Here is a 25,803-nt window from a genome sequence, read left to right on the forward strand (position 1 = left end):
GCCCACGGGATGTCACCTCGAAGCGAGATGAGCCGTCCGGGGAACTTTGCCCTCAAAACTGTCATCGAAGCTCGGGCTGTGTGGGCCGTGGTACCATCCTGTTGGAACCAGACATTTCCTAGATGCATTTCTTCAAGAGCTGGTTCGAAAAAGTTTTTAATCATGTCCACATACCGCTGTGAATTGACAGTAACTGCATGATTGTCTTCTTCAAAAAAATAAGGACCAATAACTCCAACTCTCGACAACGCACACCATACTGTCACCTTATCACTGTGAAGTGGCCTCTCATGGAGCTCTCTGGGATTGTTACCACTCCAACAGCGCATATTCTGCTTCTTGACACATCCGGATAGGTGAAAATGTGTCTCATCACTAAAGAAAACAAGTGCATCAGGGGGTAAAGTTTCCAATAACGTTTTGCATGCCATTATTCGGTTCTGGAAATCACGTGGTGACAATTCTTACACAACAACCATCTTATAGGGATGGAAATGAAGATGTTCATGAAGAATTCGGCGCATTGAACGATTGGATATATCTAGGGTGACTGCATGTTTGCGAGCGGAGCGTCTTGGAGATCTCAAAATCGACTCTCGAACTGCCTCCACATTTTCTGGCGTCGTAACGGTCCGTTGTCGTCCTGATGATTTTTTCACTAAAATCCCGGTAGTCCTAAAGTTCTCGACCCACAAAACAATCGATTTCCGGTCGGGTACGGGACCTCTGGGCTTAATTCCGAAGTGAGTACGGAACGCACGCTGCACCGCCACTTAGGAATGGCTGTTCGAAAAATAGGCTTCGACAGCAAACGCACGCTACTCACTCGTCCACCTCATGTGTCCTACTGAGGGGTATTAAGAGAGAAACTTCCGCGACTGCTGCGTTCGCCGAGCCTATCCCCACTTTTCTGCGACCTCCCCTCCCTTCACAATGCGTATTCACAAGAAGGAAGTTCTGCGCCCCACCCTCTACTATAGGCCTACCTGTGTTTAAATTTATTCAACCTCATTTCTGTCATCTCATGGCCTATTTAATATTTTTTTTACATTACACTGAAGTATGAATTAGTTATTTCAATCACAGTGTTCAACAACATCCAACACGTTTCACGAATATTCACACTTAACACTTAAAAAAAATTATATTGTTGTTTGCTTTTTTGCGGCATTTTCCTTTTTACGGATATCCGTACGAAGCCTACGTAATATTAGCTTGTCACTTAATAAACTGTTCTCTTCACTCTCAAGATAGTCTAGTAAGGATTCCAAATGATTAAGAGCAGCACCATGTGATATTTTCTTACTAGCAGCACTGTCCACCTCTTCCTCATTCTCACTTTCTTCCCCACAGAACTTACGATTTCGTCACTGCTTAACATTTCGAAGCCCGGCTCACACGAGTCACAGTCAAACCACTCTCATATATTTTCCTCGTTGACTTCTTCAACACCAAGAACTTGGGTTAGCCAATTTTGTCAGTTCTATGGCTATCTCATTTTCACAGAATCCAGTGAATCCATGGATTTCGTCATCTTCATTAGTGATGAAAGGCATCAGTTTCTTCCATGAATTTTTCAATACAGATGGCTTTACTGTATCCCACGCTGTTGAAATCTCGTATATGGCATCTAATACTGAAAAGGACTTCCAGAAACACGTCAGATCATTGCCTTCATCGATGTACTTTTGTAGCAAATTTGATCTGTAGATTCTCTTCATACTTGAGATAACTCCTTGATCCATTGGTTGGATAAGTGCGGTAACATTAGCGGGAAAATATTTCACAAAAATATTTCCATCATCTGACCTCAGGAGACTTTCGCATTGTCAATGAGGAGCACAGCTTTCTCAGGTAGGCCTTGGGTCAGGTAGGCCTTGGGATTTTAGATGGTCACGAACTTGAGGCACGAATTTAAAATCAAACCATTCTTTAAATATCGCTCTATTCATCCAAGCTACTTTCTGGTTAAAATAATGGATAGGCAGACTTGAAGCTACTGTTCCTTTAAAAGAGCGTGGTCTTTTCGCTTTGCCGATAACTACTGGTATTAGTTTGTGTGTTCCTGATGCATTAGAACAGCACAAGACCATCAATCTCTCCTTACTGGATTTTTGACCTGGAGCCTGTCTTTCATTTTGAAATGCCAAAGTTCTGGTTGGCAAGCATTTCCAATAAAGACCCGTTTCATCGGCATTATAGATTTGTTCTGGCAGCAGATTTTCACTTTTCACAAAACTATCAAAATTGGTGCAAAATTGATCTGATGCTGACAAGTCCCCTGACAATTTCTCACCTTGAATACTGATTTCTCGTATTCCATGACGCTGCTTGAAACGTGTTAGCCAACCGGAAGAAGCGTCAAAANGGTCAAAACTTCCTTGCAGTTCAAGTGCTTCGAAAAAAATTTCGCTTGTTTAGCGCAAACTGCTCCTGTTATTTGTTGTTCCCTGTGCCCTTAGTTGATTAAACCAGATCAGCACTGCTTTGTCGAGATCAGCATATGTTGATTTTTTCATTGTTTTTCTCTTCTTCATTCCGCTTGAATTAGAAGACACAGCAAAGGAAATTAATTGATTCTTTTGCTTTTCAAATCACGAACAGTTTGTTCTCCACTACCGTATTGCATTGCTAATTGTTTAACTACACCTCTTTTTCTCAACTGATTGATAATTTCAAGTTTCTGTTGAATACTTAAGACAACACGCTTCCTTTTACACCCTGACATTTTGCTAACGCACTTGAAGATCGATACAAAGAGACTAAGTGGGGCGGTGTCTCTGTCCTTGAAACTTTCCGCAAATCCTTGCATTCTTTCACCCCTACCCTAGAACACTGTGTTAGCATAACGGGACCAAAATGCAGAGCTCGGTTCACACTAGTGCGAAAATAGTGTTACGACTCACCATGTGAAACAAAATTGAATGAATATTAAACACCATATAAGTCTCAAAAAAGCCCCGATAGCCCCGGTTAAGCGGCAAATCGGTTTATCCGCCCCCGGATAATTGAGAGTTCAGTGTAGTTACACTATGATTAATGCACAATCAAATATCAGTTAAGTTCTGGTGGAAACTACTGCCAACACAGTTCCACTACAACGATGACCTACAGAACCCAAATCTTAAATTTTGTGAAAAATTCTTCAAACAAATACTTTTGTATTGTGTATTTCAAACCACCATGTTTGTGTCATCACAGTACAGGCAAAGCTCAACATTTTTGCTTGTATAATCACTGCTGTGAGGTAGTTACATCCTTTTAACACACAGCATGTATAGTTTATTACCAGCTGACTCATGTGATACTCATTCTTAAACTACATTAAAAACCTTATACAATTGCATAAGCCTATATTTACGTGCAGTAATGGAACTGTGGAACAGATGGGTTCAGCAACAAAATAAAATTTTCCATGCTTAATTAGAAGGCTGTACATAAAGACCTATAAGCAAAATTGTTCTACTTACAGAACAAACAATAAAGCCTTATGATCTGCCATAAATAGAAGGAGACAATGAATGTATTGAATGTATGTATGAGGGGTAAGCCTTCTCGGCCCTTGCACCGCGACCTACAGTGGTCTACTGTGCTTTAGAAGGAGACAAAGTAAAGGTTGAAAGGTTTTCCCTATGCTTTAATTAAGCACCAATCCATAAAGATATAAGAATGGAGGTACATCTCCATGCATTCTTAGCTTTGGTACGACCGGGTCTGATCAAGTGGGATTTGTGGTGGACAAAGTGGCGCTGGGGCAGGTTTTCTCCGAGTACTTCGGTTTCCCCTACCAATCTTCATTCCACCAACTGCTCCACAATGACCCTCACCTATCATCTGGGGCTGGTACAATTGGCCAGAAGTGGCTGCAGTACAAGGGACTTAGTCCCACCCCTCTAGCAATAAAAAAATCCATGCCTTGTAGCCGCGCGATCCAGATAGCAAGGTTTGTTTTTGCAATCGGTTTCTACAGGGATACATAAATACGGAAAATAATCGTTATTGGACTTCACAGAATCCACATTTAACACATGAAGTCCCGCATTTTCAAAACCTGTGATGTGTGAACAGCGTTATCGGCCGTCAGTCATGCTGATTCGTCGGAAAATTCTTTCGCAGCAAGCGGCGCTCCGCCCGCCGTGAAGCGCAGAGCCATGGAACCAGTCAACGAAGTAAATATCCTTCTTGTATAAAGGCAATAATCCGAGTAACCTGAATTTTAAAGCACAATAGACCACTGTAGGTCGCGGTGCAAGGGCCGAGGAGACCTACCCCTCATACATATATTCAACCTTTATTTTACATCGATTTTCGTGTTACCTTAGGTCCGTTCGCTATTGATTGGCCTACAAAAATTTTCCCAGCGTGGGTATTACTTTGTTTGGCAAATAAATACATTTTATTTATTTATTTATTTATGTCATTAGCTCAGATTGCATAGCGTCGAATGGATGGACGATAATCTAGAAGGACACGGTCGTGACCTAATCGAAGTACTAACCCAGCATTTGCCTAGAGAATAAAAGTGGCGGTAAAGTTGTCACTGTGCTTAACTGATTAAGTACCTCTCCAGAAATACGTATGAGGCAGTGGAGGTATAGCCTTTCTATAGAAAACTGCCTGTATTGTCTGTCACTGTCATACCAGTGGCCAGTGTCCAACAGTCGTATGTAAGCAAGATTACCATCCCAATAGCTACCTAGAACACTCAGCATTTCTATTTTGGTCTTATAGTAATTGGAATGTCAATTATAAGCAAATAAATTTGTAGAGATGACAGTGTGCGCGAACCGGAACTGTCTTAAGGAATGGCACAGTCTGCATAAAGCAGTCCACAGACCGGCGAACTATAGTGAGCAAACAGTTTGAGTGTGTTGGGGTACCAATATTTCTAACAAGGATAGCGCTATATACAACAGTTTTCTAAACATCTGTAACGCACTGTACACAATACTAGAGGCCGGCCAGTTTAAATCTATGAGAAACTGTAAATATTAATACATGAGTCATATTTGTTATACCTTATAATCTTACTATAGGGTTCTGACGATGGTGTATAACACACAGAGATACGTTGTTTTCGGGCTTTGTCCATCGTCCGGATTCTAAATAACTAAGAAAAACACAACGTTTCGGAAACTGGAAGTGTTTCCGTCCTCATGTGAGGAAAGACACCTATTCTGTTGGGTCCCTTAGAAAGAGCTAGTCTCAATCACTGGACAACCGATGTCACAAAACACTCTGTTGGGTCCCTTAGTGGGTGTCTTTCCTCACCTGAGGACGGAAACAGATCCAGTTTCCGAAACGTTGTGGTGTTTGTGACATCGGTTGTCCAGTGATTGAGGTTAGCTCTTTCTAAGGAACCCAACAGAGTAGGTGTCTTCCCTCACCTGAGGACGGAAACAGATCCAGTTTCCGAAACGCTGTGTTTTTTCTTAGTTATTTAAAATCCGGACGATGGACAAAGTCCGAAAACCCCGTATCCCTTATAATCTTGTTTGCGTCTGTAATGTAACAATAATTTAACAACATTAATTCATACTTAATTCAATAAATACTCGTTAAATGTTTAAAATTTCATTAAAATTATTAAAATGTATGTACATTTCGTGTTTATCCTACGTGTTTCAGACGCATAGGGCAAACTTCAGGCAACACATCTTTTAAAGGAGTCTCCTGCAATGTGCACTTGGTCAAATGGTATGCATTAAGACACGTCGTTGTTGTCGTTATTAACTTCTTTTAATTCTGATGTTATAGGATGATTTTATGGAATAATTTTCTATTGCGGCTGTTTTCCTGTAATGTATAATACATATTATTAATTTAATTCTCTTCTAAATGTTTTAGGTTATGCTACCTTTATGTATGTAGAAGTTGCATTTTTTTTTGTACTTATATTCCCCATTGGGTGTGCTGTTCTCTTAGTTGTGTGTGTCAAATGTTGCTTTGTATTCCTTGTACTGAATCTGGTGTAATTGTTCTCGCTTAAATATCTTTCTAGGTAGCAAATGTACTGCTACCTATTGTAAAGCTCATGTACTGTTTGGAATATAGGATTATGTGCTGCGATGTATGTGTCTTTCATATGTAAGTTATTCTTACTAGTTTTGTAAATATTTTGTCCAATATTCTTCTTTCAAGGTTAAGTCCATATATAGATGAAATTATTGGGGATCATCAGTGTGGGTTTCGACGTAACAGATCAACTACAGATCAGATCTTTTGCATTCGTCATATATTGGACAAAAAATTGGAGTACGATGAGACAGTACATCAGCTATTCAAGAAAGCCTACGATTCAGTTAGGAGGGAAGTACTGTACAATATTCTAATAGAGTTTGGGATATCCGTGAAACTAGTTAGGTCGAATAAAATGTGTTTAAACGAAACGTATAGTAAAGTCCGTGTAGGTAAATATTTGTCTGATAAATTTCCTACCCAGAATTGTCTAAGACAAGGAGATGCTTTATCGCCACTCCCGTTCAACTTTGCTTCACAGTATGCCATTAGGAAGGGCCCGGGAAACCAGATGGGACTGAAATTAAACGGGACACATCAGGTGTTAGGTCTATGCCGATGATGTGAATCTATTGGCTGATAATATAGATACCATAAAGAAAAACACACAAACTTTAACTGGTCTAGAAGTAAACAGAGAGAGAACTAAGTATATGTTACTGTCTCGTCACAAAATGCAGGGCAAAATCATGACATAAAGATAGGAAACTTGAAAATGTGGCACAGTTCAGATATTTGGGAACAACGATAACAGATCGAAACCTGATTCAGGAGGAAATTAAGAGGCGATTGAACTCGGGTAATGCTTGCTACCATTCAGTCCAGAACCTTTTGTCTTCTCCTCTGTTGTCCAAAAACATAAAAATTATAATATACAAAACTATAATTTTGCCTGGTTCTGTATGGGTGTGAAACTTGGTCTCTGACATTAAGGGAGGAATATAGACTGAGAGTGTTTGAGAACAGGGTATTGAGGGGAATAAATAAAATAAATAAATCACAGAAATAAAATCACAGGAGGTTGGAGAAAACTGCATAATGAGGAGCTTCATAACTTGTACTCTTCTCCAAGTATAATTAGAATGATGAAGTCAAGGAGGATGGGGCGGGCAGGTCATGTAGCACGAATGGGGGAGACGAGGAATGCATATAGGTTATTGGTGGGAAAGCCAGAAGTAAAGAGACCACTGGGAAGACCAAGGCGTATGTGGGTGGACAATATTAAAATGGATCTTAGAGATAGGATGGGATGGTATGGATTGGATAGATCTGGCTCAGGATAGGGACCAGTGGAGGGCTCTTGTGAACACGGTAATGAACCTTGGGGTTCCATAAATGCTGGCAAATTCTTGAGTAGCTGCAGAATTGACGGCTCCTCCAGACGTTGAACGTCCTCCCAGTTTGACCAATCCAGGCATTTCATCTGATATATGCCGCTACTGTCATATATATCTACCTGTTCATGATGTTTTAATATATTGTTGACTGTGTTTTGTGTGTCAAAAGCTGTTCTAAGTATTATTTGTCTTACTTCTCGGCAAGACGTAAACGTGACCCATTTTATTTTATGGTGTTTTAGGTCTTTACTAAATTTGAATGACAATTTAAACATTTAACGAAGAATTAGTAAAGTAAGTGTGAACTAATGTTGTTTAATTAATATTGTTGCATTATAGACGGAAAAATGACTTTAAGTTATACCTCAGTGAAACAGGATGATTAAATATACACGTAATATTTGTTACACCTAACTTTCAAGACAACAAACAAATTAAAGAGACACTAATTAATATTTAGAGGTGTGTTAACTCACGTATATTTAGGCAATAACAAATGTGTTAATCCAGAATAACTACAAGTACTAAGCATCAATAATTAGGGAAATGAAGTCCTAGCGAACAGGTTAAACATTTGCCATTGAGTTTCATGGCATATTCCTGTTCAGCTCTCTGCAATCCCACAACAGAGGCGACTTCATAAAATTACATACACACTACAATTAAAATTAACAAGAGATACATTATATATAAAGGTTGCACACAGTAGCGTAGTTGGTTGAGGCACTATGCTACAAGCCGGAAGGTCGCGGCATCGAATCCCGAGGTGGATTTTTTTCAATTTACTTAATCCTTCCAGCCGCACTATGGCCCTGGGGTCGACTCAGCCTCTAACAGAATTGAGGACCAGGAATATTCTTAGAATATTCTTGGGGTTAAAGGGCGGCCGGCGCGCAAGGCTGACAACCTTACCGCCATCTACGAGCCTACTGTCAAGAAAATGTGGATCTATACATCCACTTCCCAATACGCTTTCGTGGCGTAGTGTTTAGTTAGGCACAAGAACAACTGTACCTTACATGCATGCAGAAGTGACAAGAAACATTTGTCGTCATTAATAAGCATACAGTCTATCAAGTGTCCACTTTAGTTAGCATGTTGGTTTTTGAGTGCAGCTCTCAGGCATAAATTTACTGAACATTTCTGTAGGCACACTAACTCCATCTACGCCCTTATTTCGAAAATAAATTACCTTCCTAATCTTCACAAACTCTGGTGACGGCAATTCACATTCAACGATACTACACCTCTCATATCAACTGTCAGAGAATAGAGAGAACACATCGAAACAAAATACTTCACTCATATGAAGACGGTATAACATCTTCCGAAAACTATCCTCTCTGCAATCATGTGTTCATGTGATTTGTGGCGCGGTCGCATATTGTACTGATACCCAAGGAGAATGTTTTTGTCTGTACCATGAGGCCGCGTTAATAATCATACATCAAACCTTGACAATAGAAACAAAGCGAGTTTCCGAAACGTTGGGTACTAAATCCATCTTTATACTGCTGATCGCCTGAAAATACTTCACATATAGTAGCCGTGGATGCTTCAGATCATAGACCACACCTTCAATCGTTGTGGTCTGGTAATTTGCTGCTGGTCTTCGCCAACAGTCATTCTTGGTTTAGGGCCCCGTTGGCCATATGACAATATTTTTCTGTCTCAAGACTCTGTGTGACTCGTTTGTAACCTACTGTATATTTCAAGCTCGAAAATTCGCTGCTATGGTAAAAGGCAATGACGAAATATTTCGGCTTTTGTAACTGTGCTAGCAAAACTTACTTTTGTTCAACATCGGGTTTCTTAAACTTGTAATTTCAGTCGTCAGAAAACGCTTACAGAATTCAGTATATACGAGAAGACAGCGTACAATTAAAACACACACTAGTAACTATGGAAACGAAACAAGTGACATTTAACAAGATGGTAAGATATTCACTGATAATAATTCAGGGCACGTGAAATGGGTCAGCAGTAGAAGTATAGTAAAAAATGTGATAAAGTGCTACTGGAATAATTATTATTCCATTGTACTTGCGGAAGAAACGCCGCTGATGTCGGTAGCTTCAAAGCTAAAATTTGTTTGTTTGTGTGACTGTGCATATCTTACATCTATCCCGTCGTTCTTTCTTAATTTGGCCATCCTTTCTTTCTTTCATCCTTTTCTTACCGAACGCTGTGATCGAACAGGTCTTATTCGGCAAGTCCGGGTTTAAACGTAGGCCCTGAGACCGGCCATAGTGACTGAGGTTTCCGGTGGATTTCCTGCGCCCACTCCCCAAGCAAATGCCCGGATAGTATCTCAGATTAGAGCACGACCACTTCCTTCCAGATCACTTCCAAACCATATTCACTAACAATCCTAACATTCGACACTACATAGTCTGAATTAATGACAGCGTCAATAAAACACAACAATAAATAAAATATCCTGATATTCGACGCTATACAGTGTGACTAACAGACTGCGCCGTTCAGTAAATCATAACGTAACACATACCGGGAAGCAATAATGCCTTTCTTCTCCCACGACTGTGATAACAGTTCAGTGGTGTATGCACCCGAGCTCAATTCTGGAACATGTCGACTCAGCGTTATCCAGACCACTTTCCTGCTAAAGCCCTGATGAATACAGTAATCTGCATTCAGGCGTGAAGAGGACATCGATTAGTTTCACAGTGAGTATCTTTTGAACGACAAGGTGGAATAAACGAAAACACCAGTCCTATAGTAAATATCGCTTATTAGCCCAACAAATTACTTTATTTCACTAAATACTAAGAAATACTGTTGACCAACATTTGTTATGAATGGATACTGCAAATAAAGGTAAAAAATGTATATAAGCAGAAGATAGTAGGAAGGAAGGAAGATGTATTGGCCTAATTTAAAATTCTATCTCAACACTTACCCGAGTAAATCCAGGGAAAAAATAGTCAAGACACCCGCACTCTGAGGCGAGGTTAAACCCGAGACCTTAATCCCCGCCCCCAGTATGAAGAAGGCGAGATGGTAACTTTCTATTTTTTTAACAAGTACGCAACTCATCCGCAATGTTCGACGGGTTAGTGTACCACTGAATGGTGTGCAGACAAGAGAGACTTGGTGCCCTCTCATAACACCACCAACACCATACGCATATACTGCGGCTTTTCATGGTAGGTCAATTCGAATGTCCCATGGATACTTCATATTTTTGTTTTTCACTATGGTGGTGGTGATATAGAATGGACTAGTTCTGTATATAGAAATTTGTTTTTAATCGATTTTTAAATGTGTCAATTGCAACCACCTATCTCCAGACATATTTTGTAACGGCACTGAGCTAAAATACAGCAGTCTGTAGCAGGAAAGGGTTTTGTACACAGAAACAAATACAAATTCACGCGCTGCATTTGTTCCCTCCCCCCCAAATACAGGGAGGATTTCTATTTTGTTGACCGGATCCAGGGCTCTGCGCTTTGCAGTGGTCGATGTGTCCCTTGTTGCGAGACGCATTACGAATTTTTGCCGATGAATACGCGTGCTTGACAACAAATAACTTTCGGAATGAAGGGAAGGTTCTTACCTTTGTTCACAGATCACAGTATACTTTGAAAATGCTGTCCCTCTACACGTAGATATTCCTCGCATGGCGGTACAAGTTCTGTTTTACCCTTTGATACTATTCTGCAGGATTATTTGCAGTTTCCCTACGAATATTTTCTTTTAGTTTTTCTGTTGAGGGGATTACTCTTGTAAACTTTGTTCTTCAACAACCCCAGAAGAACGAATCAGAAGGATTAAGATCGGGTGAACGTTCTGGCCAAATACTGATAATTCTGTCCCCAAAGATATCTGACAAAGCCTGCATCGATATAGTGCAGTGTGGGCAGTCGCTGAGTCTTGCTGAAACCAGCCATAGGGTCCTTCTTCTTCTGTTAACTGTGGAAAGGATTGTCCTAGAATGGCCTCTATATATCCTTGGCAATTAATCGTTTCGTTAAAATACAGACAAAGTCCAGACACCAGCTTTCACTAGATGGAGCAGGCCATCGTGGGTCAGATGTGAATTCTGTGAACTCCAGTAGCGATTATTTTAAGTATTTATGTATCGCTGCAAGTGAAATCACGCTTCATCATAAAATATAAATTCCGAATCGAACTCACCTTCGACGACAGATTGTAGAAACCCACTGCAAAAATGGACCCTGCTAGCTGGATCGCGCGGCTGCAAGGGGTGGATTACTGTTTTATAGGGCCTAAGCTTCAGCAATTGTGTCGCTGTTCTTGCACTAGACTTTGACACTCCTGTCTCTTGAGCTTGACACATCAGTGATTTTCTAGATGTATATTCATGTCTGGCCCCTATGTTACATAACTTCTTCTCAGTAGGCACTCGGCGATTAGTTCTTGTTTCTTGTCTATTAAAAGTCCCGTTGTTCTAAGTTTATTCACCAATATGTGAATTATTTTTCTGCTGGGAACTCTTTCATCACAAAATTTATGTCGAAATTTTCGCCGACACTTCCTAGCAGATCCGTATTTCACATAGGTGTCATATATAAAAACACGTTGCTCCAAAGTATACCGCACCATGACGTACCACACTTCCTACTAACTGTAACTGAGAACAAACGGCTAATGGAGCTGATAACTGCTGCCTGCTGCTGATAAATCATAAACAAACTCCCACGCATGAACCGCAATGCTCGCCGTGAAACATAATGCCGTCAAGTGGTCCACAAGTTAATAACCTCCCTTCATTCCAAACGGTCTCGGTCATCGGGCATGCTGATTCATCGGCAAAATTCGTATGCGTCTAAAAGCAAGCGGCGCTCTGGTCGTAGCAGAGGGCAGAACCGTAAACTGGTCAGCAAAATTAAAAAAAAAATCTCTGTATATCTGGCAAAGATATACGAAGTTACGAAGCTCCCCATTACACATATTTCCCAGTCTCCTATTATTTCGTCACTAGTCGGTACAGACATTCTTCTCAGCACCTTGTTCTCAAGTACCGCCTAGTCTACATTCTTCATTTGCTGTCAGAACCAAGTTTCATGCCCATAAAAAACAACAGAAAAATCATAGTTTTGCATATTCTAATTTTTACGATTTTAGAAAACGAATGAAAAGACAAAAGATACTGAACTGAAAAGTAACAACTACTATCCGAGTTCAATCTGCCCTAAATTTCCTCATGAATCAAATTTTGACTGTTACTGTCGATCCCAAATATTTTAACTTAGCCCCATTTTCAGAGGATCTATTGCCTACATAATACAGATAAGAACAAGAATTAATGGATGTGGCCGTCTCACAGCCTGCAGCAAACCGCCGTAGGCCCAAACGGAGAATACGACGCTCCTACTGACCAAGTGGGCCACCAAGACTTGGGACTGCCAGCGGAATTGACATGCCTATAGGTAAAATCCCACCCAGATCACGGTAATGTCCTCTTGCCCATTCTCACGTAAGTTCCTTTTCGGAAACAGAATAAAACTGAAGCTTAGAACCTAGGTTTCATGTGCAAGACGTCTATGCGCTTTTCGAATATAATATTCAAACCAGTGTCGCTTTCATCCAGTTCCTCCTCCTTGGGCACTCGCCGTTTTGATTCTGTCCTATGTATTTTTGTGTCCAATTTATTTGTAGTTGCACGAATAGTTTTTAAATGTAGAACTGGGCCGCGCCATAGCTCAAGCGGTTAGTCGCTGGCTTCCCACCGCGGCGGCCCGTGTTCGATCCCGGGTCTGGTCAAGTGGGATTTGTGGTGGACAAAGTGGCGCTGGAGCAGGTTTTCTCCGAGTACTTCGGTTTCCCCTGCCAATCTTCATTCCATCAGTTGCTCCACAATCACCCTCACCTATCATCTGGGGTTGGTACAATAGGCCAGAAGTGACCGCAGTACAAGGGATTTAGTCCCACCCCACTAGCAATAATAGAAAAGAAATGTAGAACTGTAACGTACTGAAACTGACATAGTAGTCTCACTTTCTTTCGTTCTTTCTCCCTCTTCACCCCCTCCCCTTTTGTGGATGCTTTACGACGCTTTCAGCATGAAGAGTACATAGCGCAGACCTTACTTTTTTTACACTGCGGCTTTTCACACAGCCAGCGTACTCATACTCATTCCGATGCTGTAACTCACACATGCAATTTCAAAACAGGAAATAATTAACACGAGCGAATGCTTATCGCTTTGGTCCAAATGCAGAGCAGTCACGGTCACTCACAGTGACATTGGCAACATGGGACTAGAGATTTATGAGTGAGACGGCACACAGGGCATATAATCGCTTTACAGAAGTTGTTCAACGACTTCACAGCAGCTGCTTAAAAATACGTTGGAGTGAAACTGAAGAGAAATTATAATATGTATACGAGCGTGGGTTTTCGATTCTGCTGTCTGAATCTCCGACTTGACGAGAAAGGCGTCTCAGAGTCCCTCAGAAAATTGGGTGGCGATAACGCTGCGTCAGGTGCTAGGATAATGTGGGCGTGTATAAACGATAGTGAACCATAAGGAAACCTGAAGAACACAGAGGAAACAGCTCAAACCACCACAAATCACGGAACAGGTCTTGGAAGTTCAAAACGATGCACTCCTATGAGAGCTACTTCGGCAAATTACCTAAAATACATAAATATATGAATCCGGGATAACTCACTGAGTAGTGGCTAGGCATCGGGCTGAACGACCGAGGATTTCGGTTTAAATTCTCTGTAAGCTATCCCTGTAACAGGCCCTGAAGGTCCATAGGGTTGTGAGTCGTCGATGCTCCCATATTTTATTTAGACAATGGGCTCACAGATGGCAGTAAAGTTGTCAGTCTTACGCGCCGGCCGCCCTTTAACCTCCAGGAAGATTCCTGGTACTCACTTCGCTCTCTGAGTCGGCCACAGTGCCATAGTGCGGCTGGTACGATTAGGTAAATTGAAAAACATCATCATCGGACTTGAACCCGCTTGTAGCACAGTACCTCAACCAACTACCGCGTGCCCCTGATTTAAATTCTCGCTAGAAGAAATGTTTGTTTTCTCCACAGCGTCGAGAGTGGTTCTGTGTTCCTCATACCAACGAATGCCGGAGCCTCTTTACGATCCATTCATTACCCTGTACCTCCATCCCTCACACGTCTTCATGGTATGGTGCTCAATTACGCACAGGGATAACTTCGTGTTTTTTTTATTTGACTCGTGCAAATATAAAATAACAAACAAACTGCACTCAGAACACCACGAAACATAAACGCAAGACCTTTCAGTATAGGAAATCCTGTGGCATGTCTAGGGCACGAATCTAGGCTACAGAGACATATTCTGTATTACACACCACACCCAACCTACGACGACGACCTTACGAAGATTACGCGGGTTACATTACTACGTAGGATTTTATTTTGGGGTTATCTATATGAACGAGGTAAATAAACACAATACTGTACATGTAACGGTTCTCATATGTTAACAGCAATGAGCAACAGATTATACACATTACATACAGATATATTCTAATCAGTAGATTTATTCTTAATCTGTATGTCAACAAATTATGTTCGGTCTACGATCCTGTTCTGAACGATCGGCAACCCTAATTTATAGGCATTCACCAGCAAAACAAAGTAAGTTCAACCCATGTTCCGCAAGTTCGTTCCATGTTCCATGAAAGGAGAAAAGACGCTATGAAATTGTACTAGATTTGCGGTTCTCACAGCAGTGACTATGATGAGCACTATTTTTTTGCAACATGCCGTACCACACTACAAGGAGTCACATTCCAAAGGTGTGGTTAGACTTACTACCATGTCTTGACGCTGTAAGAAACACTGAACACAAAAATGTCTCAGAACTTACCAGTTTTGAACAGAACTGTGAGAAGAGTCGATAATATGACAAGGTGGTCAAGAAAGGACGCCATTCCCATCATTATCTCTCAAAATGCCTGCCAAACGAAATTAGTGTGCGCATAAATCCACCTGTAAACAATAAACACACCTGCAACATCTAACTCCCTACTAAGGCAACCTAGCACTGAACAGTTGACTGTCCTTCAACCAATAACAACAAACGTGCTGCCCGTAGAAACACCAATCGAATTCGTTGCGTGCACAGGTACGATAACATTCGCGGAACATTTAAAACAAGCACAATCATAACTCACTGTGCATAGCACACAAAAGAAATTTCATATTTTCATATGAATACGTAACGGTAATTTATGAACCGACAGGAGCCCAAGACGGGAAGACCAGACTTGCACCACCAGCCCCCACCTACCCATAGAAAATTGTTAATATCGCTTGGATGAAATATGGTGTCATAATGCGATATTTAAATGGATGTGATCTCCATGCGGAACATTTTTCAAGCCCTCAGAAGCGCGAAAAGCAGCCGGTTGTATTTAAAAAAGAAGTAAATAGATACAGCAATTAAAAAATGTCACTTCTAAAGAAAATGGGACTGGAAATTAGAGCAAACCGCTGCAGCTGTAATTGGAACTCCTGTGTATAATAAATAGTTCACTGAATAAACAGGAATCAATCTTTTGGTCAGCCACTAGAGCTTACAGTAGTCGCGTGACGTTCTGATTCACCACTAACGCCCGACCACGTTCTTTGCGTGGATTTTCACATTAACTGAATAACACAACTACGCATGCTCATTTATGTAAATCTTTTGACCATTAACCCGCATATGTTCCGCCCTCCCTAGGCGTGCAAATATAAATAAGAATGAGCAATCAGTATCATAATTACCTGAAAATGCAGTACCATCTACCACAGGTTCTTGCATTACAAAATTATAGGCCGAATCAGAGTATATTATATACGATCTCTGAAGATGTTGAGCTACAGTTTGCGACCAAACATAGGGAACAACCCTTTCCTTCCCCCACCATATACATGTAAAGAGATAGCATGTCTAGATTAATTCCTCAAAAGATTCACCGGCACGTTTTAAGTCCGTTCCCTCACAAGTCTTCATGGCGTTGTGCTTGATTAGTTAAGCACAGGGACAATTTTACCTTTCCTCCTCACAGAAAACACATTCCCGATCAATATGTGAACCACAGTGTCCTAGTTTAAGGGAGGTATTTTTTTTAATCCTAGATTTTTTGTATTTTAATATTTTCTTTCGAATGAAATCACTAAGTTTATGATATCCTCACTGTTCGTGTGTGCACACCCGTCTCCCACTGTCACCTTCCGAACCGATTAACGGATGTTCATGAATCTTGATATGATCATCATGCAATCGGAAAACTAACCCCAGCAGCTTTCCACTACCAACATCGAGATCCTGCTTGCTTACAGTGTGGATAAGACACCAGCGCCAGTTAACCACAGTATTGAAATCTTCTTTGACTTTAAAATTCCGAAAGTTTGGCACGATAATTTTTTGCAGATAAAAGGTAAAAAAGGTAGTTGCCTCGTGCTTAACTAACTAAGCACTACGCCATGAAGGCGTATTGGGGGAGTGGATGTTTAGATCCACATTTTCTTGCTCTCGGCACTAGCTGTAGGTGAATGGTCAGCTTCACGTCCCGGCCGCTTTACTCCTGGGGAAAGAGCCCCCGATACCCATTGGATAGGAAGTTGGGTGGACCCCAGAGCCGGACTGGACATGGAGAAAATTATTGACCCTAACAGGACTTGAACGCCGATCCCTCAGTCGTCCAGCCCGTAGCCAGTCGCTATACTGACTCCACTTTTTGGCAAACAATAAAAAATGCAAGAATATTTATGTAGAGCTTTCGGCTTTATGGCAAACTTGATTAACCTGTTCGGACATAATTGTCGTTTTTGGACCAGAGATTGGCCATAAAGTACACAAAAATGCTGTACGAAATATTTTTGTGTGGGGGGAGGGGATAAAAATATGTCGATAGGGAAATTATGAGGCCATGCCTGTAAATTTCAACTACAGATAATTTATGATGCAGTACAAAATGTGTGGAATATACCGCTAATATATACAATTCTAGGGTGAAAGTCTTTAAGACAAGACTGTCATAAGCAGTGCTGGTTCAGGTACTGCGGACTTTCACACGTGTTTTTCAAGGCCCTCAGTATATTTTAATATAGATACAATGTGAAAGAATTTGGGACTCAAATTATATTAAATTTAGATACACCTCTTTTACTATAAAGAATCCAGGGACCCTGGAGCAACTGTGCCAAGTGATCTGGTTAACAGCCTTGATAATAAATCCCTGTCAGAATTTCTTTCACTCTAGAGGAAAACTTCTGAACACAAGCATACACCCTCATACAACATACAGCCAATAAATTTGATTTGTTTCATTCTGGTCCATCACACTGATATTATGAAAAAGCTAAATAGTTTCGTTCAGTGACTGGTTAAGATTTTCTTATTTCAATTATTCATGCCCTTACATGTTTCGGTCTTCAGAGACCATCTTCAGAGACCATCTTCAGAGGGACTCCTTTACATCAATACAGTTAGAAGGCACTATTAGAGTACATGTTCTAAAAGTTAAAATATATACGTACAATATACAACTGGCTGTAAAATCTAAAGTTTTTACAACTACAGTGGCTGTTCCAATACTTATATTTATAGTTAGTTTGTTATAATTCTATTGGAATTTGTAAACCAAGCTGGTTCAGGTCGTCCCTCTTATTATTTCTTTTGACTGGGACCGAATGTGTGCCACCTTGTCGTTCTCAAGAAGAGGGTATCAAGTACTACGGCAGAAATTTTCCTCCAAGATCTAGGACAAAACAGAATAAAACATCTACTGGAAGATGGAAAAAATCATATACTATACTAGATATGTAGATGACATTTTCATAATATACAATCAGACAAAAACAACCCCCCAAAACTTCCTCAAACACTTCAATACACAACATAAGAACTTGCAATTCACAAGTGATGAGGAAGTAAACAACCAAATAGCATACTTAAGACTTAAACCTAATTAACAAACATTGACAAATAGAAATGGAAATATACAGAAACCCACGACAGATACAACAATAAATAATAACTCTTGCCACCCTGAAGAACAAAAATTAGCAGCATACAAAAACTGGATACACAGACTTCTCACACTACCCCTCAAAGAAAACGCTAAAAACAAAGAGTTCAATACTATTAACAGAGCATTAAATAATGACTATAAGAAGGAAGACATCACACAACTATATAACAAACTCAAACAAAAGAAAAATAATCTGGATGATAAAGCCGAAAAAGAACAAAAATGGGCCACATTTACCTATACGGGAAATTACATACGAAAAATCACAAAACTCTTCAAAAATACCAATATAAAAATAGCCTTTAAAACAGCTCACACTATAGGTAAACTAGTAAATTAAAAACGAGAAACAAAGCCCTACAAATAAAGTGGGATATATAAAATAATCTGCCAAAGCTGCCATAAAGTATACATCGACCAGACTGGTAGAAATCTAACAACAAGGTACAAGGAACACATAAGAAACATAAGACTAAACAAAGACAAATCAGCATTTGCCCAACATATACTAAAACAAATGCCACCAGTATGGACCAATGACAATAATCATGGAAATGGTTGAGAATGCCCAAAAAAAGGGAGCATCATGAATAGAAAAGAAAATTTCCATATATAGTATATCGCTTTAATAAGCTCAACAATTTGATAGAAGAGCAAAAACACACAAAGGAAAGTGACAACCAGTATAATATGTTCGACCTCATAATACATCAGTACATGCCCACACTAACATCACAGACACAAGGAGTATAAATACGTGGTACGACACAACCTAGAACAGCAAAAACAACACAGCTGGCCACAAACATGTACATGACAACATTAAAGGTAGGACGAAATAACAGAAGTTTTTACAAAACATAACGAGGATTGATGAAATAATACATAATATATTTGCAGAACCCGCTTCTCGAGAACGACAAGGTGGCACACATTCGGCCCCCGTCAAAAGAAATAATAAGAGGGAAGACACGAACCAGCTTGGTTTATGAATTCCAATAGAATTTTAACAAACTAACTATAAATATTTTAAAGTATTGGAACAGCCACTGTAGTTGTAAAAACTTTAGATTTTACAGCCAATTGTATATTATTTATATTGTATGTATCACCCTTCGATTGGCGGTGGTCAAGCTTACTACCGTTCAAGTGACTAAGTTGTCGTTGTAGCATAAGGTATGTAAGTTAGACATGATCTGCTCTGTAAAGCCTGTACTGACAGAGGACTTGTGTGTAGTACAAAAGGAAGAATTTTCAGTAAATTTCCTTGGTGTCTCCACCTTATCGTGGTGAGGGGGTTTGAGTATGCCAAGGACCCGGAGAGCTATACCAGCGGTAGCGTAGCTACTGGCAGGGCCTCCCTTGCTGGACAGGTCAAAGGGTAGGCATCAGACGAAGAGAGACACCAAAAACTGATGTCGGAAGCAGCGTCATCAGCAGCGACTTGAAGCACAGAGCAAATGATGCTCGAGATGGTTCAAGTTCGTATAGCAACAGGCGTGACCAGAGTGGTTTGAACGGCTGTTGTACTGCGATGTGGAAAGCAAATGGAAAAACTACCACATTATCACTTTTCCTGGATAGTCTCTTTCCAAAAACAGAAGATCGCATTAAGTGGAGAAACTGTTTTGGAAGAGACTGTGGACCTGTCGCCTGACAGATTACTGATGATGATGATGATGTATGTATATATTTTAACTTCAGAACATGTACTCTAATAGTGGCTTCTAACTGTATTGATGTAAAGGTGTCCCTCTGAAGATGGTCTCTGAAGACCGAAACATGTAAGGGCATGAATAATTTAAAAGAAGAAAATCTTAACAAGTCACACTGAATGGAACTATTTAGCTTTTTCATACAGTCAATAGTTCCAATAGCCTGAATTCAATTGAAATTCCTGCAAGAATTCAGGGCAATCGAAGTGGCAGAATCATATGCCAGTGAACTGGTAGCAGACTTGTCCACACTCAGTAAAATGGCAAATCCATCGAACCAACAGGCCTGTTAACATACTAGAAGAATATTTTCGAAGAGCTCTCTTTGTACCATATCTTGATTTTCTGTCTACAATGTTTGAAAATAGTTTTCCAGAAAACAGTTCAGATGCTTTGTTTTGTTTAATTTACATCCAAAAAATGTCAGATTCTGTCAATAACTGAATATATGAAAATTACAATAGGGATATAAAACATGTATGGAAAACTACTTGACAATTTCTTGGCAGACATTTGCCACACACAATGAGCACTTATCTGTTTTGTAAATGATGAATGTTTACAAGGAACGAGTCAAGAAAATGAACGCTGATTTTGCTGAGGAAATTGTTGGACGCATTCTTTTCAGGATAGAATACAATTTTCTTAAAATGGCTTTTAATTTTTTCATCCTGTAGTGTATAGTTATTAACTGGGTATTGCTGTGTTCATGGTTATAATTCCCCACTTCATTCTTAAAACTAATTTAAATTTTTGGTTTCATACTTCCTACTTTTATCAGTCATGTTTTTTCTTTAAAAAATCTGGGGTGGGGGTGGGGTAATGCCTAGAACCCTTGTTAATGTCTGTGAATGCAACGTACAACCTACATAGGAGTTCCCAATTTTGACACATATGTTGATGTTGCAATCTCCTCTCAAACTGTACCTTTATTTGAACTGGCTGGTCGAATAAAGGGGCATGTCTCCTTTTTAGGCATTGGATATGTTTTACTCTCTTCGTCATAAAACATTATCCATGCTAACTCACATTTAAAGAAACCTTTTTAGTACAGTATAATTTCACTGTAATATACTTTGCTTATTGTTATAAAACCATGGAGAGCCAACCTGAACTGCTAAAAGAGATGGCAGGATGGTGAACTCGGATAACCTATAAATACATTCCAAATATCCTGTATGGCATCATAGCAACTACATGACTATCCACAAAATGGAATATTAAGTTAGATAAAAGGAATGTTTTGAAACATAACATCTGTTTAGAGATTAAATTCATTTAGCCTACCAGATAGAAAAGTGAATGTTTCCCTACCTTGTGACAAGAAGTATCTTTGAGCTTCTGCAGAGTTCCCTTCAGTGTATTCAAAGGTTTGAAGCTCTACTTGTAATTATGAGCAACACCAAGAGTGGGATGGGGGCAGTGGAAGTCAGAAAATTTGATTACAAACTTACATTTATGTCATTTAAGACTATATTTACTGATTGCCCTAGCACATTCAAGAGAGCAAAACAATTACAAAAACATTAATTTTTGTTTGGAATATCTGGTTTATATCTTTATTTTATTCAATTATGACTTTCTGGATGGATGTGGAGGACAGTTGCTTTGTAACATATAGAGAGATTTATTTTTTAATAGAAAAGAATTTTTCACTCTATTTACACATAGATACACCTATAACTGCACCAGACATCCAAGTTATACAAACTCAAATGCCTCTCGGATGAAAATAATTTTCATAACATCCAGATGGCACATGTCAGCACATCAGTGAGATGTCGGTTAAATGTGCAATAATGCAAAATCCATAACAGAATGAGTATTAATACAATGAGCAGTTGTTGCTAACGAGTCCCAAAAGGCAAAAGATGCATAGGCTCATGTCTGACAAATCACATGACTGTGCATTAGCAAAACTGTGATTAATTATCAAGCACTCAGAGCAGTTCTGTTGATATGTATCCCCTCCTGAAGTACTGCAGTGAAGAAAGTGAATGGTAACATTATCCACTGAAAGGCAGCGTTAAAGGTTCTGCTCAATGAATCCTTTCACAGTCATACAAAATGTATCTATGTCTGTTCATACAGTGTTTCATGTCCATACACTGTCCACCACATAACCTAGAAAATGAGAGTGCAGACATTGTTTGAATTGGTATATAGTCAGCATGGTATGGCAAATCTTCTTGTATGAATTTCAGTGTAGAATATTCTGCAATGCCTTTCAAAATATGAACAGGATATACTAAAATACCATGAACCTGAACAATATTTTCTCCATTTTTGTCACTGAGTCTACTGATACAGTAATACCCTCTGAATTCAATGCCTAGGCAACTTGTTTCATGAATTCTTCAATATTTTTTCTGCTGTATCATTTGTACTATTTATCGAAAAAATGAGAATCTGCAACCTTACATTAAAACTCCTTGTTCCATGTGTGACCAAGGATATAACTTGGTTTTAGGTACTGTTTCGCACTCTTCTCTTTACTACAAATGGAATGCCCTCCAATAGTTTGTTCTTGTCATGGAGACTTCATTTTCCTATTTTGTGGTGACTTAATGACACTGTCAGCAGCAGATTGTACAGCACTGAATGGATGGTAGGATGATTATGAATAACTAATTGGAAAAGAGATGAAGAACAATGGGGGTACTATGCTAATTTGCCTGGAGTGACTGAGGAAAACAACAAGAAACTTCAGTCGGTAGAGCTGTTGTCCCAGAAAGACTCAAACTGGGTGAATGCAAGTAAGTGCTACTGCTTATGCCAACTGTTCAGCACAGAGACTTCAAAACAGAAGAAATACAACTTGATTAGAGAGTCTTAATCTTCCCACTACACTTTTCTCTCTTCCCTCCCCCCCCCCTTGGCACTACAGCCCGTGTGCCTAGGCCTACCTCCATGAACTTCTCCATTCACTTCGGTTTTTCTAGATCTTACACATTCAGTAGTACTCCTTAGGCGGGTGATCAGCTCATCGCAAGGCCTCTACCTATACACAAACACAGAAAAACACACACACACACAAACTAAACATCCATGCCCTGAGTGGCATTCGAACCCACGATCCCAGTTTCCAAGCAAGCGAAGACAGTACATGCCTTAGACCGCTCGGCTACCGTGACCGGCACACTTTTCTCTCTATAGCATCTAAAATGAGGACTGAAAACCTTCACTTGTTTAAAAATAGTAAATCTCCTGAGTACATTAGCGTAAACAATGCATTGTGAAAAAAAGTATATGAAGTGTAAATATTGATACATAACTCTTTTCTTGCCTTGTTAACCCTCACAGTATTTTTTAAGTATCAATTTCTTCTACAGTAACATGAATTAACACACAAATCTTGTCTGTATTAAAGTAAGCCTTTAAATCACAGAATAACTGAGTGTACAGCAAACATACATAAATGAAATAATGTTAATACATTAACACAACACTTACATCTAAATACTGTTTTATATTTAAATAACATTAAAATATAATTTCTACAGACTGGTACATTCTTATTATAATACACCTTAAAAGTAACAAATATATAAACATCTTAAATTAAACTTTGTTACAAGTGCATGTTCATTTTACATAATCATTAAGAGATTAAAAGCATAAAGAGATAACAACCTATAATCACTGCTGAACCTTCAACGTATTGTACTTCATATTTAGCAGATCCAAGAAAAAAAATAACTCTAGGAAACTGCTCAATTATTTTCATTATTCTGAAAATTTCCTTTAGATCTCTAATAGATTCAGCAAATTTTAAAATAAAGTAAATTCGTGTTAACTAACAGAACAGACACAGTATTGATAAAAAGTAAGTAAGTAAAGTAGTTATTCAATGTCTATTTCGCTTTATTAAGTATGACAAACTAAAGTTTTAACACTGGAAACAATTTTACAAGCACACACTCTGCACTTTCACTTTACAGATAATGGACTATGCATCACGGACCAACACAGGAACTGAATCGCTACAAATTTGTTTTAGATTTACACTCTATCCAGTGTACAATGCTAATTTTTTTCCCTCCTTCAGATCAAGACTGTTCATACATGTGACCATAGGCAGATTAAAATTTCACTGCCTGTATACTCTCATAAAATACAGTCTGATAATTTAAAACACTATAGTTATGGTCCCTTGGTGTAGTGTAGAAAGGAGCAAAGTACTGCAGTCTATTAGAGAACCATATACCATCCAGATGTACAAGGGAACAAATGTTTTAAACTGGCATATGTCCCCATCAATTTCGGTCAGTATTAGTATTACTGAAATTGAGGGTCTATTAGTACCAAAATGCAGTATGCATGCATTCATTGTAAATATAATTTAAAGTCTCATAAAAGGGTGTATTCACAAAATGGTGAAAATAAAACAAAGGAAATGCTAAATGTGAACAGTTTCAGATAATTGATGCATGTGTTTTGCACGTTATCCAAATTGAAATGTTTATCACCTGTTTAAAACAGGAATGGCAACTTAGATCATAAACATCAATTGTCACTTTATCACTCTTAGATGACTTCAAAATGATGTCACTTAGGAACATAATGTTACTAAATAAGTAAGGAAAGCAATCAGCAAAGGATATACAAATTATTACATTATGTATTGGAAGGAAAGTTATCATTCCCCACCTCACTGTTTCATATAAAGTGAATGTTACACTGCATGCAACAGGATCCTTGATCAGTCATAATCTTCATAAAATATGTTAAACCAGCTCATAGAAGAAACACAGTACTGGTTTCAATATCCACAACAATACATCTTAAAAGAATTACTTCTTACAAAGAATAAAAAAACTTGAAAATTTTTGGAAAAGTGAGTTGCCTGGAGTTACAACAGGTTGAACAGTTATAAAGTTGTACTTCACATATAAGGCAATATTTTCAGTTTCTAAAACTCAAGAAATTCTGTCCATAAGACACTATATAATGGCTTTCTGCCTCTGCCTTCAACAGACAAACTGTGATATCTATTACATCAATAAACTCAACTAAAGGAAAATATGATTAGCATGTTCTGAATTCAGATTTTTCATTCTGCCAGTAACATTTTTTTCTTCAATTTCCTGTGTTCTCACAATTCACCAGAAATCTCTGATAAAGTAAAATTCTATGGGGTATATGAAATGGACTTCTATAGTCATAAGCACTATAATTTTCTTGCATGAAAATAAGCACTGGTTTCTTACATATGAACAGGAGAAATGTACCCTCGATCAGCGTACTGATGGCATGCTTCCTCAGATTTGCATTCTATTAACTTAAGAATAGTATGGATGATTTGAGGTTTTCACGGCAGTGACTATGAAGGAAGCAGTCTTCTGGGATGTGGCACTGTGTAGATGTGGTGTTAACCCACGTTTCAGAGGAATGTATCACCTTTATCTTCAGGGTAGAAGGAAAATAAGAAATCTGCAAGAGAAGAGACCGTGAGAACCGGTACAAGCAGACTGGTGTTGGAAATAAACACAGCTATGTGATAGAAGTGAAGGGAGAGGGGGGACAAGTCTACATGGGAAATCAGTGGAGTGGGAGGGGGGGAAGGGGCTGGCAACAGAAGCAGGGTTTTGTATATGATGTTGTGTCAGGGGAGAGAAAGGCAAGGTTAAAGGGAGGGCACTAACCCTTAAGCTGGGGGATGAAGTGGGGGTGGAGGATTGCTATGTTAGTGGGCCTTGGCCTGTGTAGCCTTGTGGATCTGGCGTCATGTCCT

At 39.3% G+C, this 25,803-nt stretch overlaps 1 protein-coding gene across 1 annotated transcript in view; it reads right to left on the reverse strand.

Annotated features, from left to right (window-relative positions):
- Positions 1–25,803, reverse strand: part of LOC111870705 (cytosolic carboxypeptidase-like protein 5) — an 80,534-nt gene that overhangs the window by 2,099 nt on the left and 52,632 nt on the right. The window contains exon 12 of the mRNA XM_023863184.2: positions 15,201–15,322. Coding sequence (XP_023718952.1) covers positions 15,302–15,322 — 21 coding nt within the window. The 3' untranslated portion in view covers positions 15,201–15,301. The remainder of the gene's footprint in view (positions 1–15,200; positions 15,323–25,803) is intronic.

This window comes from Cryptotermes secundus, unplaced genomic scaffold (assembly GCF_002891405.2).
Source record: "Cryptotermes secundus unplaced genomic scaffold, Csec_1.0 scaffold59, whole genome shotgun sequence".
Taxonomy (NCBI): domain Eukaryota; kingdom Metazoa; phylum Arthropoda; class Insecta; order Blattodea; family Kalotermitidae; genus Cryptotermes; species Cryptotermes secundus.